General features: G+C 51.0%; 1 protein-coding gene across 3 annotated transcripts; it reads left to right on the forward strand.

Moving 5' to 3' along the window:
- Window positions 1–565: 565 nt before the first annotated feature.
- RND2 (Rho family GTPase 2) lies at window positions 566–12,165 on the forward strand. 3 transcript variants are annotated; one of them, XM_033091499.1, is made up of 6 exons: window positions 571–769; window positions 1,243–1,330; window positions 2,104–2,213; window positions 2,896–3,030; window positions 3,180–3,430; window positions 12,114–12,165. In XM_033091499.1, the coding sequence occupies exons 1-6, from the start codon at window positions 668–670 to the stop codon at window positions 12,154–12,156; spliced, it is 729 nt and encodes a 242-aa protein (XP_032947390.1). In that variant the 5' UTR covers window positions 571–667; the 3' UTR covers window positions 12,157–12,165. The 3 variants fall into 3 exon arrangements, with proteins under 3 accessions (XP_032947392.1, XP_032947390.1, XP_032947391.1); XM_033091500.1 differs by lacking the exon at window positions 12,114–12,165 and adding an exon at window positions 5,290–6,120 and having other exon boundaries at window positions 573–769; XM_033091501.1 differs by lacking the exon at window positions 12,114–12,165 and having other exon boundaries at window positions 566–769; window positions 3,180–3,988.
- The last annotated feature ends 3,914 nt before the right edge of the window (window positions 12,166–16,079 follow it).

Consider the following 16,079-nt stretch of genomic DNA (forward strand, 5'->3'; position numbering starts at 1 on the left):
TAGGCTGTCCGTTGCCATGGGGACGGAAAGCCATGACGTCAACATTGTCCCGGTGGGTGTGTTGGAGTCCATACCTTCCTATCCCCAAGACTCCCTGCGGGACAGAAGAGTGCAGGAGGGAGACCGAACCAAAAAGACACCCTTCTTCCCCTACCATCTCGTGCCCCCTCCTGTTCAGGAAGTGGATGACTGCCTCCGCGCGTGTCCGCACTAGCACACCGGCGTGGGCACGCAGAAGGCCCGAGCCTCGTGAGTGTGCTGATGCCACCCTACCCATCAGAACTTCGCCCGAGCTCCGCCCCGCCCTCATCTTCAAGGAAGTCAAATCAGTCCAATAGCCCGGCTCGGCCCGCCCCAAACCAGCAGGAGTCCCTTAGTTTACCAGCGCATTAGAACCCTCCCTGCTCCTAGGCCTAGGTTTCCCTGGGCTCGGCCCAGCTCCTCTGGACCCCGCCCCCTGGGTGCGCGGGCGGGAGGCGGGGCCGGGGGCGCGGCCGACGGCCTGGGGGCGGGGCGGAGGGGGGGCCGCGGCCCCGGGAGTGGGCTCCGCGCGGGCCCGCGAGATGCCGGTGTCGGCGGCCCGAGCGGCTGCAGCTGCAGCGGCGGGGGAGGCTGCAGCGGGGCCCGGGAGGGGGACTGCGCGGGGGGCCGGCGCGTAGCCGGGACCATGGAGGGGCAGAGTGGCCGCTGCAAGATCGTGGTGGTGGGGGACGCGGAGTGCGGCAAGACAGCGCTGCTGCAGGTGTTCGCCAAGGACGCCTACCCTGGGGTGAGGGACAGGCGTCTTGGGAGGGGGGTGCTGAGGCCGCGGGAGTGGGTGACTGGATCCCGGGGGACGGACGGAAATGGGTGCTGGTAACCAGGGACGGGAGAAAGGGGCTCGGAGGACCGGGGGGTGGTGTTGGGGGCTCCGGCAGGACTGCAGAGGATTGGGATGGGAGGAATTGGGGATCGGGGTGAGATGAACGGGGTTTGGGAGAAGCAGAAGATCCCGGAGGGGGCGCCAGGAAAATATCGGGGGTCCTGGGCATCGGAGAGAAGAAGAACTAGGGGCTGAAGGGACTGGGAGGGGGTCTGCGAGCCTAGCAGAGATTCCCCGAGGGAGCCGCTCCCGGCATCTTCGCTTTGCCTAACACTAAACCAACTTGTGTCTAGGGATTGGGCTGGATGTGGTGGGGCAGTGAGGGCATTTGTCTGGGAATAGGACTGGAAGATCTTATCTTTACCCATCCGTGTCTGCAGAGTTACGTCCCTACCGTGTTTGAGAACTACACCGCGAGCTTTGAGATAGACAAGCGCCGCATTGAGCTCAACATGTGGGACACTTCAGGTAGCCAAGTCTCCTACCCTGACCCCTCCCTTGGCTAGACCCTTAGGTTCCAAGTCAGTTCCACCCATCCACCCAATTCTAGGAGGAAAGAAAATCAATTTTCTGCTTAAAGCCAGGGAAACTGAGGAAGAGCTTGCTGACACACATAGAAATGATGTCCTGAAGGAGAAAAGCCCAGTATCCAATCCCCTCTGGATTCTGCCTACTTGGGAAAGTTGGGAAGGAATGTTTTTATTTGGGAACATATTTTTTAGGAGATAGAACTGGGTTTAGGAAAGGCATTTAAAATGTCTTTGGGTTTGGGAAATACTTCTAGACTGAACTATAGAAATCTGAGATCAAGTCCCAAGAGGATGGGAGAGCGCTCTCTCTCTCTCTCTCTCTCCCCCTCCTTCCAAAAAGGAACAGGGTTTTTATTTTTACCCTAGCCCCCTGGAGGGCTTTAGAAGATGTCTGTCAAAGCCCAGAAAGCACATGCAAAATTATGTGAGAATGTGGAGAGATTTCATGAGCTTCTCAGACTCAGGAAAGATTAAGAATGACTACTTTTAGAGAAACCCCTAGGGAAGTGGAGAGCTGATTTCTGCCATCTAACCTCTGCCTGTCCCCACCTTGCAGGAACGCAGACTCTTTAATGGGTATTAATAAGTGCTCTTTTCCATTCTCTGCTCCTAGTATCCCTTAACCAGCATTGCTAAGGTCTCCCATTCCCTTCCAGGCCTTCCACCCACTCAGGACCCTCATCTGCCCCCTCTCTCCCTGTCTTCTCTCAGGTTCCTCTTACTATGATAACGTCAGGCCCCTGGCTTATCCTGATTCAGACGCTGTGCTCATCTGCTTTGATATTAGTCGACCAGAAACACTGGACAGTGTCCTCAAGAAGGTGGGAGCCTGGGAAAGCAGGAAGCTGGACTGAGGGGGACCAGAAACCATGGCCTTGACACAGCATAAGCCATCAGCTGGGAGTGTGTGAAACTCTCATCCTCCCCACCCCCCTTTCCTGGAAATCAGTCCTCAGAGCTGAATAGGGCATCTGAGGGGATGGAGCAGAGCAGGGAGAGATACTCAAATGATTCTTTAGCCACCCTCCCCATCTCCTTGGACATGGGAACCCCAGGTGGACAGGATGGGAATGCTGCTCCTGGAGTGGTCTCTCCTCTCCAGGCCCCTATTTCCATGAGAAAAGCCCATGGTGAAAGGACAGAAGTCAGCTGAGGCAGCCCCAGTTCCCAGGGGGAGAAGGGGAGGGCAGGATTGGTCTGTTCCCAGGAACAAATTTGGGAAACAGAAGGTTCCAGGCTGGCAGAGGCTTCATGGCCCCTGAGGTAGAAGCAGGGTCCCTGACCCCACAGCTCCACCCCAGCCCTGTCCTCCCTCCCCTCCTTCCACATCCCATCCTACTTTCAGCCTAAGCCCTCCATTCCCACTCCTTGCTCACACGGGAGAGTCCAGAGGGGTACATGGTTTCCTCATGCTGTAGGGAAAGGCGTCCTCCTGGTGTGGGGCACGGTTCACCCTGTACCTCCTCTTATCCCTCCATAACTCTATTTTCTTCCCCCAAATAGTGGCAAGGGGAGACTCAGGAGTTTTGCCCCAATGCCAAGGTTGTGCTGGTTGGCTGTAAACTGGACATGCGGACTGACCTGGCCACCCTGAGGGAGCTGTCCAAGCAGAGGCTTATCCCTGTTACTCATGAGCAGGTAGGCCCCTTGACCCCTGACCTAGTCCCAGCCTAGATCTCCTACCTCTGACCCTCTCAATCTCTGATTTGAAAACACACTACTTTGCTCATCCCTTTCCCTGGCCTCTGACCTCTGACCTAATCCCTTGACTTACTCCATCCTTCCAGGGCACTGTGCTGGCCAAGCAGGTGGGGGCTGTGTCCTATGTGGAGTGCTCTTCCCGGTCCTCTGAGCGCAGCGTCAGGGATGTTTTCCATGTGGCCACAGTGGCCTCCCTTGGCCGCGGCCATAGGCAGCTTCGCCGTACTGACTCACGCCGGGGACTGCAGCGATCTGCTCAGCTGGCAGGACGGTCAGACCGGGGGAACGGGACCGAAGGCGAGATACACAAAGATCGAGCCAAGAGCTGCAACCTCATGTGAGGGGCTGGATGGGGCAGTGTCAGGAGGGGTGGTGAGGACACAATTGTTCCCCTGCCTGCACCGAGGCTTCCTGATCTCCTGACTCTGGCTGGGACTTTAGGGCAGGCTGAGTGAGCAGTTCTCTTGGGCAAGAGAGCTGGAGGCAGAGGGTGCTACCATTCATTCCCCACATCCTCATTCTCCTCTTCTCTACAGGAAATTGAGGCAGCTAGCAGGGCAGGAATCTGGGCCTGGAGCTGGGGTGGGGCAGGGGGGTTGGAGAAGCTGGCAACAAGCAGTGACTGGTTGAGTCTCAGTATATGAAAGGTGCCATCCCTTCCTACCCCCAGTCCCATATCCTGGTCCTAGCTTCCTTTCCTAAGGAAAGTGTCCATTTCATGACCTTCCATTTTCCTCTCCTCTCACTTCTACAGCTGTTCTCACTCATTCTAACCTCCAGGCAATATGCACTAAATTAAAAAGTAAGTTGAGAAGCCCCCCCCATCTACTCACCCATCCTAGCTCCCTCCCCACCTTTTTCCAACAGTCCCCAAATAAAGCCCATGTCCATGGAATACGGCTGTGGCTTTAGTTTTGTTACTTTCTAACAAACAAACAAACAAACAAACAAACAAACAAACCACACCAGAAAGTCATGGGTTGGATCATCAGTGTCCTTTTAGGAGCTAGAGGTGGGAGAGTGAGCTCTCTTGGGAATATTCATCTTGGTTCATGAGCCAGGCAATCCTAAGGCCATTAGGGGGTTTTAAGTGGACTGATACACGATTCATTACTCAGCCCAGCTAGGGTCCCCTGCTAGTGTGGGAGGGGTCCTGCTGACGTAGTCCAGGCCCCTTTCTCACCATCCTACTCCCCACCCCCAATTGCTGGTACCCTGGGTGTTGTGGGAGGAGGGAGGGCATCAAAAGCCTCCACGTTGCTGAAGCTAACCTTGAGTAGAGTGAAGTTTCCCAAGGGGACAGAAGTTTGATTCTGGGGTGTCCTCAGAGGGGCGGGGGGCAGGGATCTTACCCTCTTTCCATCCTGAGCTCCTTGATGATTTTGGAGGGAGCATCAGCTGAGTTTACTACCCCCAACCCTTTAAAGAAGGAAAGCTGGTGGAGGGGCTGGCTGGAGCGCTTGTTGTCAGGAAAGACAGTGCTGGTCTGTTTTCTTGGGAGTCTGGTTTCACATTGTCCTGTATTCCCTCCCTGGCTCTGGTCCCACTGGCCTCTTTTCAGTGACATTCTCCCCCAGGAACCATCCCTGGCCCACCCCTCCCCCAGCCCCAGCCAGTTCTTCCAGACACACTGCCATCTTCTGGAATCCCCCCTAATTCACAGCCCGTCCCTTCCTTATTCATTCAGTAAATATGTACTGAGCACCAACTGTGTGCCAGACACTGGCTTAGGAAACTGACAGGACCAGTCTGTGTGCTCTGGAGGCCAGCCCAGCAGGGAAAAGAGGTACCCCAGGTGTGACAGTGCCTCGGCTGTGGGAGCTCTTTGCAGCCTCAGGAGTCAGTCCTCTGAGGCTGCAAGGGGGTTTTCCAGGCAGGAAAGGGGTAGGAAAGGCGCTCTGGACAGAGAGGGTACAGCATGTGCAAACACATGGAGTTGAGAAAGAACATGGCACGGTTGGGGCTGCCATGATGGGAAGGGCAGAAGACAAGTCTTCTTCAAGGCCACTGCAGGGCCCACAAAGGAACGAGGACTTCATTCTGAGGATGTGAGGAGGCACCGGGGATTTCAAGCAGAGAATGAAGTGACCAGATTTGGTGTTTTGGATAGATGGTTGTCTGGATGAGGTGATGGAGGCTGCGGGATTTGGCTCTGAGATGTGTCATTTTAAATCGCTTCTCCTTTCCCTGTGCCAGGGCCCAGCCTTGAGAGGAAAGGAACTCCCCACCCACTCCTGGCTCATCAGACACCCCTTTCCCTCCTCTCCTACAGGACCCTGTCCTGGTCCATCTCAGCCTATCTCCTCAAGGATTCTGGATCAGCTTCAAAGGCATGGGGGCACCCCATGCTCTCAAACTAAAATCTGTTTAGAGGCTGACTTGGAGGCCCTCCTAAAGGACCCTAAGTCTTGGATTGAGGATGCTGGAAAGCGCTGGGCCTCCCGGGCCCATCTCTCAGGCTGGTCCCAGAGGACTGACCCTTCCCCCGACAGGGACCTGCCATACCCTTAACTTGGGCTTTGGGGCCTTGTGGCTTCTCTTTTCCACTTTGGACTTTGGTACAAAGCAGGCTCAAGACTGTAGCCGCCAAATTGCAGTGTTTGTGCCCCTCTCTACTCCCAACCTCCCTCTCCTGCCACGCTCAGGGAATGCAAACACATTTCAATATCCGCCTAAAGCAAACATAATTAGGAAGATAAATCAGCTGGAGGAGCCCCCAAAGTTGAATACATTTCCAATACCACTGACACCAGATTTTGGTCCCCTCTGAAGGTCCTGGTTGTCAGAGGTTTTCTTTCCGGGGAGGGGGCTGTGCCTCTGGGCTGAGGAGCCCAATAGTTGGGAGGAGGGAAGGGGGCTGTTCTATGATCCTCAAAGGCCTGGAGGGAGGGGGCTTAACCCCCACCCCCACCCTAGATGCAGGAGTCAGACTTAGCTTCCTCCTCTGCAGCTGTTTCCCCCACAAATTAGACACCCGTTTGGGAAACAATGTAGCCTCGTTAATCATTTAATGAAATAAACAACTAATCATGCTGTGATGCTTCCAGTGTTTCTTAACTTCAGCAATCCATCTGCCCAGGAGGGAGGAGAGGAAAGAAAGGGGTGGGGGCAGGGACTTGGTCTAACCCCTGAAATGCTTCACCTGACAGAGGGTCATCCATCCGCTTGTGACTCCAGCCTTTCCAAGAGGGACAGTCGTGAAAAGAGCTAGAGATTTGGAGGCAGAGGCTTGAGGGCCTCGGTTCCAGCTCTGCCCCTTCCTCCTTGGGGAACCTTTGGTGAGGTCCTGCACCTGTCAGAACTTCAGTTTTCACACCTGGAAAAGGCAGCTGATCACATCTACCTCATTGTGCTCTTGAGGAAGGTTCAGAGAAAAGAAAGGATGTAGAAAAGCGGTTTGACCCTTTAAAGGGGGCAGAGCTGATGTCAACCGTTATTCTTTACAACTTAGACATCCAGTGCTTCCGAGCCAGGCCTGAGAGAATGAGGAAAGGCTTGTTGGATGGGGCTTCTTGTGCTGGGGATACAAAGGCTGAGGAAGGCCAAAACACAGGAAGGGAAGGTCACTGCGTCTTCTTCCCACACATATCCTGAGGGCTAGAGAGAACTTTAGTGACTCCTCCAAAGGCTGAGGGCCTTTGGTCCCCATTTTTTGGAACTCCTCCTCTTTTCTGAAGTCTCTAGGTGAGGACTCCATGTTGCCATAGAGACCCCACCCCAGATACACTCAGGTCCTGAAGGCTGAGGGAGATGGAAGCAAAGGGTCATGTCCCTGAGCTTGTGGGTGGACACCAGCAATCCTGGCACAGCTGTCTCCACCAGTTCCACACTCTCTTCCCCAGGAAAGGGGTTTAACTCTTCTGCAGTATCCCCCCTTCCCTCTCTGTCAACAAAGGAGTTTCTTCTACACACTGCAGCCCCACTCCTGTTGCCCCTTTTGGCTGGATTCCCAGTTCTCTCTCCATCTCTAGTCAATTCCCTACTCTCTCTCCTCAAGGTTGGGGGTGAGGGTCAGACAAGGGGAGGCTCCAGGTCCAGGCAGGTGGGGTGATTCCCAAGCAGCTACCTCCCAGCAGCCAGAGGGACAAGAGGGACACATACATGAGTGTTCCTCCCCCCAGGAAAATGCCTCTGCTGTTGACTCCTAAATAACAGATGTCTGTCTGCATATTAATGAGATTGGAGGAATAATTGGTGAGTTTTTCATTCAGTGTCAGAATGAACCCGGAGGCCTTATGTTCATGCACACAGACACCCACTCACCCTGCCACCCTCCCACCTCCCTACCCCTCCCCTTCCCCAGAACACAATGAGACAGACGCAGATGCTGGCAAGCTTGACCCACAGAGGGGAGGGGCAGGCAGGGAACTGGGAAGGGGTGTCAGCAGGAGGCAGACCTCCGCAGTCTGGGTCTGGGTCTGTCAGATTTCTCCCTCTTAATTGTCATCTCCCCAGCCTCCCAGATGCAAAAGCTTGCATTTGTGAGATTTCACCACAATGCAGAAGGGCCCAGAGGAAGGTGGGAACCAAAGGGTAGAGAGGGTTGTTGGGGGAGGCAAGTGCTGCCTGGGTTGGGGTGGGGGAAACAAAGCAATGGCCTTTTTCAGCAAAGTTGTGCTTCCCATGAACCAGGAATCAGTGGGCTTCATATCCTGCTTTAGCCCTGTGCCAGGGTGTGAGGTGGAAGCATGGAGGTTTTGGGGTTAGACAGCTAGCATTTTCCAGCTGGCCGCTCTTGTGCAAGTTATCCAACTATTCCGAGTCTCTCACTCTCCTTGTCTCTAAGAACACTGACCTTGCAAGATGAAAGGATGAAATGAGAGAGTGTCATGTGTCTGTGTTCGTTCTTGGTTTATAATAGGTCCCAATATGTATTTGCTCTGTTCCCATCTACCCCCCAGACACACCAAGACAGTTTCAAAATTGCTGCCTCTCCTGCCAGGCCCACCCTTGTTAGGGCAGGGATTAATTAGGAGTTTAATAATTATCCTGGCTTCCTGCAAACTGAGGAAAAGATAGACAGGGGCAGAAACAGAGTAAGAGATGATTAGATAGACACAAGAGAGAAAACTGATGGAAACCAAGGCCTGGAATACCGTGTTTCCCCGAAAATAAGACTGGGTCCTTTTTTTTTTTTTTTTTTAATTTATTGGGGTGACAATTGAGGACTGGGTCTTATATTAGTTTTTGCTCCAAAAGACGCATTAGGGCTTATGTTCAGGGGATACCAAAAATCATGCTAGGGCTTATTTTCCAGTTAGGTCTTATTCTCGGGGAAACACAGTAGAAGGAAAGCGACCACAGAGATAAAGAACCCCGAGCCAGCCAGGAATGGAGAAGGAATTGCAGGCAAATGGAGTGAGCCCTGGAATGAGAGTTTAGAATCTAGACAGTAGATTCTAGAAGCTCCAGTTTTGCCATGAACTTGCTGTTGGACCTTAGCAAGTCTCATCCCCTCTTAGCATCTCAGTCTCCTCATCTGTAAAAGGATGGGCTTGGTTTGCTCTCTAAGGTCCCTTCTCATTGTGTGAGAACAAGTGTTCTAGTGGCCTGGGGGAGCGCATCAGTCACTCTGCTGTCTCCTCTTCCCCTCGGTAAATGGATCTGCTGCGCCAGCAAACAACTGTCCATTGTGTCCTGATGAGGGACAAGCAGGGAAAACCAATCACTTATGATGCAAATGAGCGGCGGCTGCAGCCTCCTCGCTTTCACTGAGCGCCTCTCTTCTGCCCAGACCCCGGCACTGCCCCAGTTCCCATCTGGTCCTGGCGGAGGAGGGGGAAGGCCCAGACTGGCCTTCCCATTGTTGCTCATGGACTCTCCCTGCATGCAGCCTCAACCCTCACAGCCTCGAGAGGCCCAGCTTCTCTCCTCGCTCCCAGGGCAGCTGAGTTTTTGTTTTTAATTGAGGTGAAATGCACATAACATACAATTACCCATGTGAAGGCATACAATTCTGGGACATTTCATGCATTCACAATGTGGTGGAGGCACCACCTCCCTGGGCTCAGGTGTTCGGCCCCTCTGCCTGTCTCTATACCTCACCGCCCCCAGTGGCACAGGAAGGCAAAGGGTCAAAGGGTAATGGAGGGCCAGCTCGGTGGCTCAGGCAGTTGGAGCTCCATGCTCCTAACGCCAAAAGCTGCTGGTTCGATTCCCGTTGTGGCTCTCAACCACAAGGTTGCCAGTTCAACTCCTTGATGCCTGCAAGGGACGGTGGGCTGCGCCCCGTGAAACTAACAATGGCAATTGGACCTGGAGCTGAGCTGCACCCTCTACAACTAAGATTGAAAGGATGACAACTTGACTTGGAAAAAATCCTGGAAGTACACACTGTTTCCCAATGAAGTCCTGTTCCCCTTCCCCTGTAAAATCTTAAAAAAGAAAAAGAGAAAGAAAGAAAAAAGGAAATGGAGACTGGTGTTGAGCTAACAGCTGAGAAAAGTCCAGAGCTGGCCTGGGGTGAAAGGGACAAGCCCTGCACTTTAGTTTAGGATGGAGCCAGAAGGGAGAGATCATTACTACCTTCCCCAGCACAGCCCTGGGGGCCCTATCTGTAAGAAATGGACTCTTGAATGCCTAAGGCAGTTTTTTTGTTTTTCCTTAATTTCTCTGGCATTTGGTTAGAAACCAGATTTTGGTTTCCATGGCTTTCAGAGCCTCTGTGGGCTTGGGGATGATCCCACCAGCAGGCTGTCACCTTGGCAGTTGCAAAGGGTCCTGAGACAGCCCTCACAAGCCCTATGCCTCCAGGAGAGACCTCCCCTCACCAGGCTCCAGGAACAGGCTTCACTAAGGGAAGATTTTCTACCTACCGTACTTGGCACTAGTTTGTTCCAGAGTCTTATAGCTTCACAGCTGGGAAAACCCACATAAGTTGTAATTTGAGTTTCTTTTGCTAATATGCACTACCATTTGGTTTTATATCCTTTTCAAGAGATGGCAAACATCTGCTTACCTGTGTCTGTGTTACCTTCAGATTCACCTTTATTTTTTCCTTCTCTAATCTAGGACACGTGGTAATGCTTTAAAAAAAACACACAAATTCTTCTGGAATTAACCAGTACCAACTGCTGCACTGCAGAGAAAAAACTTTACAGGGTCACAAACTTTCTTTTATCTTTTCCCCCCACTCAACTGGAGCCCATACTCCCTCTCTCCCAGACAAAACACAGTCCAAACAATATAATGAAGGCATTTCCTTCTGTGGCCTAATGAATAGGGACTCCTGGGCTAGTTAGTTCCAGGTCTGCCACCAATTCACTGGGTGATCTTTGACAAGGCCCTGATCCTCAGTTAGTTTTATCACCTATAAAGTGGGGATAACAATCTTTACCCTAGCCATCTCCCAGGGGACAAGTGAGGGGAGAGGAATGATGGTTATGCCAGTGCTTTGAACTTGCAAAGAGAGTATCATGAACATCATAATTATTTCTCTAGTGATGGCGGCAGCAGTTTACATGTCTTTGAGTAAACAGGCTGGAGGAGGCCTTGCTGGAGGACACGTGGATAGGGGAAACTGATGTTCTCAGCCTGGGTGGGTGTTGTTCTGATTAATCACAAAGGCGTAGGCATTATGATAGGCAAAAGAGAATCAAGGAAATCTGTAGGTGTGGGCTTAGAAGAGGAAGAGCGATTCTTGAACATTTAGATCTTATATTATTTTTGGAGTAACTGGGGTCCTAGAAAAATGAGTGGGGGGAATTGAAGGGAATTAGCACTCCCAGTGGCAGAATGTGGGTAGTTTTCCAGGGACCAAAGTTCCTGAGGGTGGGACCAGCAGTTGGACAAACCCTTCACTCAGTGAGACCATTCATTCATCCTCTGACGTATTCATTCAGCAAATACTCATGGGTGCCTAACGACGTAGCTGCCAGGCACACAGCTGGGCTGTAACAAAGATAAAATGATACTAGTCCTACCCATAAGGCCCTTCTAGTCAAATAGAGAAATAGCTTATTGAAGGGGAAAAGTGTCATAAATAAAGCGAAAATTCTGCGGTGTTGTGAGTGGGGAGAGATTCTCGGCTGAAGACCTGGGGAGGAGGTGGGGTGGGCAGGATTTGGGCCTGAGATGGCAGAACAGAACTGGCTCAGTACACGATACAGTATGAGCAAAATCTGTGGATCCCTGTATTTGTTGGTCAGGGTGCCTGAAAGGGTGAAGCATGGACAGGTTGGGTTTGGACTTGGGATGGAAGGTCTGGGGAGATTGGATGGGTGGGTCAGAGAAATATATCCTTAGAAGACTCTCCCATCTTTTTTCTTTCTGGATCAAGTGCTCCTTCCCCCAATTCTGGCAGATGGGGTTCTTACCTGGGCCTTCTGTAATCTCCTGCCTTCCTTTTCACCTGGCTAAATCCTACCCAGGCTCCAAGGGCAGCTTGGGGTGCTTCACCAACGTCCCCCCATAGCAGGCAGAGCCTTATCCCACGACACAGCCCCCAAAGGGCTTCTGAACCAGAAGCACAATCCAGCAAAGGTTTTCTGTGGCTTTCTTGCCTCACTCATTAAATAGAAAGCAACTTGAAGGGCAGAAATGGATCTTTTCTCCCTCCCTTCCACGACCTTAGTATGCACACGTACAGACATACAGGCTACCACAGAAGTGGGGGCACATTGTCTCCCCTCCATCCTTAACCTTATTACTCACCACATCCTGGGACTAGTTCCCAGCACAATTTAGCCTCACACAAATCCTTGTTTGAATCAAGGCTTTGCTACCTTTTATTGTGTAACTTTGGGCAAGTTGCTTGCCCTCTCAAGGAAGCCTTTTCCTCCTTTGTATGTTGGGAATAGTGCATGGCACTTAGGAGTGTGGCAAATGACAGTCATTAATGATTATTATTGTTGTTGCTCCTGAGAGCCGGCAAGATCAGATAGTCCTCAGAACCCAGGCTGGGTTTCCATTTTCCTTCCTTTTTAATTTAGTCATCTTCTCATCTCATCTGCCTCCTGTGTTGTCCTCCTTGGGTCTTTCCTGTCACCAGTCTACAGGTCTGCCTGCCTTTTTCTTTCTAGGTCGCCTTTCTCTTCTCCCCTCAGAGAGCCTGCTGGAAGCTGATGATCACTGGGCATGTTGTCTGTGCCTTGCTCTCTCCATCAGTCAATAAAAATAAATTACAAAATCATTTGTTTTATTTGTTCTTGTTACCTTGAGGGCTGTCTGAAATTGCCTTTCTTTAGAAAGCTGCATTTGCATATTTCTATGCTGGAGTCAAAGGCTGCAGCTGTGGTTTCACTGCAATTTAAATATTAATAAAACCTCCTAAACCTCAAACCTTGAGCTGTTTTTTTTAAGCAGTCTGGCCCTTCTGCTCCTATGCTGCTAATATAATTTAATCTTTGTCCTGTGGATTTGTTTAAAGGGCCATTTTGGAGTCAACGGAAGCCAGCTGCTGCAACCTTGTAGATAAGAACCACTAACCAGCCCAGAAATCTTAGTTTTTCTTAACAGCCCCAAGATTCACCTCTCCTGGAGACAAAAAAATAGACCACAGGTAACACTTCACACCAATTAGCAGCCCCTTTCACTAAGCCAGTGGTTCTCAAACTTGAGCTCGTTTCAGAATCAGATTGCTGGTCTCTACCCGTTTCTGATTCTGTAGGTTGTGAGGCCGCAGGATTTGCATATCTAACAAGTTCCTAGATGATGATGTTACCTCCCCCGCTTTCCCCATCGGGAGACCAGGGTTTGAGGATCACTGCACGAAACTGCGTATTAAGCTGTTTTATCTTTCCAGGTCCCTGAAACTAGGACTCCGAAGTTCTTGTTCCCCGGCCCCCATAATATGGGGAGGGGAGTCTCTCCAGTTCTCCATCTGTGCAAACCATTACTTAGATTTTCTAGATCATTCAGACCAGCTGCCTCTGTACCTTTTCAATCCCTGCTCTTCACAGGACCTGGCTGTCTCCAGTTCTCCTTAATTTTCTATTTGCCCAGATTCATTTCTTTAATTTTCCCCTTGTTATGGGCAGATTTATAGGCTGTTTGAGGAAGCTAAACATCACTGAAGTACGGTAAAGGGGCCTCTGGCTCAGCCATTTTACAGTCTTTGATAAGCAAGCTCCCAGGGTGCCTGGCTAGCAAGCCCCACTCTCTCGGGTTTCTGTGGGTGGATCTGCAGTCCCCCTTCCCCTGCTTCTCTGTGCCACCTGCCTCTGGGGCTGCCCTTATCTGCTCCTCGCAGCCTTCACAGGATATTCTGGGCGGCTTGGCTCCTTCCGCTCCAACCACCCCAACACTGATGCCTTTCTTTTTCTCCTGCATGTATTTGAGCGGATTCTTTGTTGGTGATTCTGGTTGCATTTTTCAGGAGGGAGATAATCAACCGAGCTCTTCTTTAGGCTCCTCCCTGTGCCTGCATGATAATCCCCCTTTTTCCTTTCCAGCTCCTTTGCAGAAGTTCATTTCCTGAAAGGAGATAAAGGCAGTACAGGAACTTGTTCCCAAAATGCTGCTGGGGCCAGAGAGGACTAAAGATTGTGGGTTGGAAAAGTGAGAGGACATCTTAAAGCTAGAGGTGAAAGGAACAAGATTTACTCCATCATCAGATAAGACTCTTAAACCCAGCCAAGCATCATGAGGTCAGGGCCAGAAGCTGAATTCCAGGAAAGGTTACGAAGAACTCAAAAAAAGACGGGGTGGGCGATTTTAAGATTTTGAGTGACAATCACAGAAAACGTTTTAATGTGTCTTAGTCATCTCTGCTTTCACGCAGGATTCCTGGGAAGGCAGGCTGTACTAGATAGATGTTTCTTTTTCTATCAACCCAACAGTGATGGGAACAGCAGCCTGAGCCCTAGCTCCCCACCAAGGGTCCAGGAGACCATGGCTTGTCACTGGAAATTAAACACTTTTCACTGAAGACTGGTGTGTAGCACTCGCTTCCTGCCTGCCTTTACTGCTAACACAGAGATCCATCGACTCCCTGGCAGGTACACAGGGGGCTGGCATGGGCCCTAGAGGGGTCACGCTGTAGGTGAGGCTGAACTAGAAGGCTTTGACAACGGAAAGATAAGCAATCATAAGCTGGGAAGCTGGATGGAAGTGGAAATAGTGGCCATGATACAATCCTGTAAGTCCCTGTGCCTAGGGCTGCTTTCCCAGGCAGGAACTTTCTACTGCTTCCCACCATAGCCCATAAAAGAAGCCAGAGTGCTAATTCCTTTCACAATCCATTCCTCTCCCCAAATTCCTTTTAGACTTGAAATGGTGCCTTCTGACTAGGGTCAGTAAACTGATGCAGGTGGAAAACTGAATGATGGGACGGAAAAGGCATGGGTTCAGATCTCTGGGTCATCCATCATTTACTACCTGTGCAAACTCTGAGCAAAATCTTATGTTGTCAGTTCCCATTCTTTTTTGTTTTTCCCCCCAAGTTCTTGTCCTTTCCGTCTTAGTTGTGGAGGACGCAGCTCAGCTCCAGGTCCAGTTGCCCGTTGCTAATTGCAGGGGGCGCTGCCCACCATCCCTTGCGTGGCAACCTTGTGGTTGAGACCTCACTGGCCCATGTGGGAATCGAACCGGCAGCCTTCGGAGTTAGGAGCATGGAGCTCTAACCGCCTGAGCCACCAGGCCAGCCCCTCAGTTCCCATTCTTCAAATGAGGTGACAAATACCCACTTCATAGAACTGTGATGGAGATTAAATGAGATCAAAATGTAGTAATGAGTTAGTTTTCCATTTTCTCTGCTCTTCCCTCATCCACCCACCCATCTCACAAATATGGCAGCACTGAATTGTGTGACGACTTCATTCTCTTTGCCTCAAAGAGGATTCCAATTTCTGAACAGTGTAAATACCAAGAAATGATGACAGGCTTTTATCTGTGAATTAGGCATGTGAAATAGGCGTGGTTGTCAGAATTCTAAAGATGTCCTCCGTAGATTTTTGTCCCCTTGTTATTTAATCAAACAGGAATCTAGGTATTGCTGTAAAGGGGCTTTGCAGCTGTAATTAAGGTTATGGATCTTGTAAGATAGGGAGATCACCCTGCATTAATTAGCTGGTGTGCACAATCTAATCACCCAATCCCTTAAAAACAAATTTCTCGGGGGCCGGCCCGCTGGCTCAGGTAGTCGGAGCTCCATGCTCCTGACTCCGAAGGCTGCCGGTTCGATTCCCACATGGGCCAGTGGGCTCTCCACCACAAAGTTGCCAGTTCAATCCCTCGAGTCTCGTGAGGGATGGTGGGCAGCGCCCCCTGCAACTAAGATTGAACACGGCACCTTGAGCTGAGCTGCCGCTGAGCTCCCGGATGGCTCAGTTGGTTGGAGCAGGGGCTCTCAACCACAAGGTTGCGGGTTCGACTCCCGCAAGGGATGGTGGGATGCGCCCCCTACAACTAGCAACGGCAACTGGACCTGGAGCTGAGCTGCGCCCTCCACAACTAAGACTGAAAGGACAACAACTTGAAGCTGAACGGCACCCTCCACAACTAAGATTGAAAGGACAACTTGACTTGGAAAAAAGTCCTGGAAGTACACACTGTTCCCCAATTAAGTCCTGTTCCCCTTCTCCAATAAAATCTTAAAAAAAAAAAAAATTTCTCTGGCAGGAGTTAGACAGATGAAGCAGAAGGGAAGTCAGAGAGCCCAAACGTGAGAAAGACTTGACAGCCATGGTGGTAGGGGTCATGAGCCTAGGAATGTGGGAAGCTAAGTTTGACCTCTGGCTAACAGCCAGCAAGGAAACAAGATCTTTGTCCTACAACTGTGAGGAACAGTTTGGCCAACATGAAATGAGCTTGGAAGTGGATTAATCCCCAGAGCCTCTAGAAAGGAATGCAGGGCACTGTTTTAAGCCACTAGATTTGTGATAATTTGTTATGGCAGCAACAGAAAATAACACAACAGGTTGTGAAATCCCCTCAACAACCCTAGGAGGTAGGTACTATTACTACCCTCATTTTACAGACAAGGAGACTAAAGTACAGTGAAAAGGCAATGAGAGCGTGAGCCGCGAAAATAGTCATGTGGTGCAAGT

The sequence above is a fragment of the Rhinolophus ferrumequinum genome, chromosome 21, assembly GCF_004115265.2.
Source record: "Rhinolophus ferrumequinum isolate MPI-CBG mRhiFer1 chromosome 21, mRhiFer1_v1.p, whole genome shotgun sequence".
Lineage (NCBI taxonomy): Eukaryota > Metazoa > Chordata > Mammalia > Chiroptera > Rhinolophidae > Rhinolophus > Rhinolophus ferrumequinum.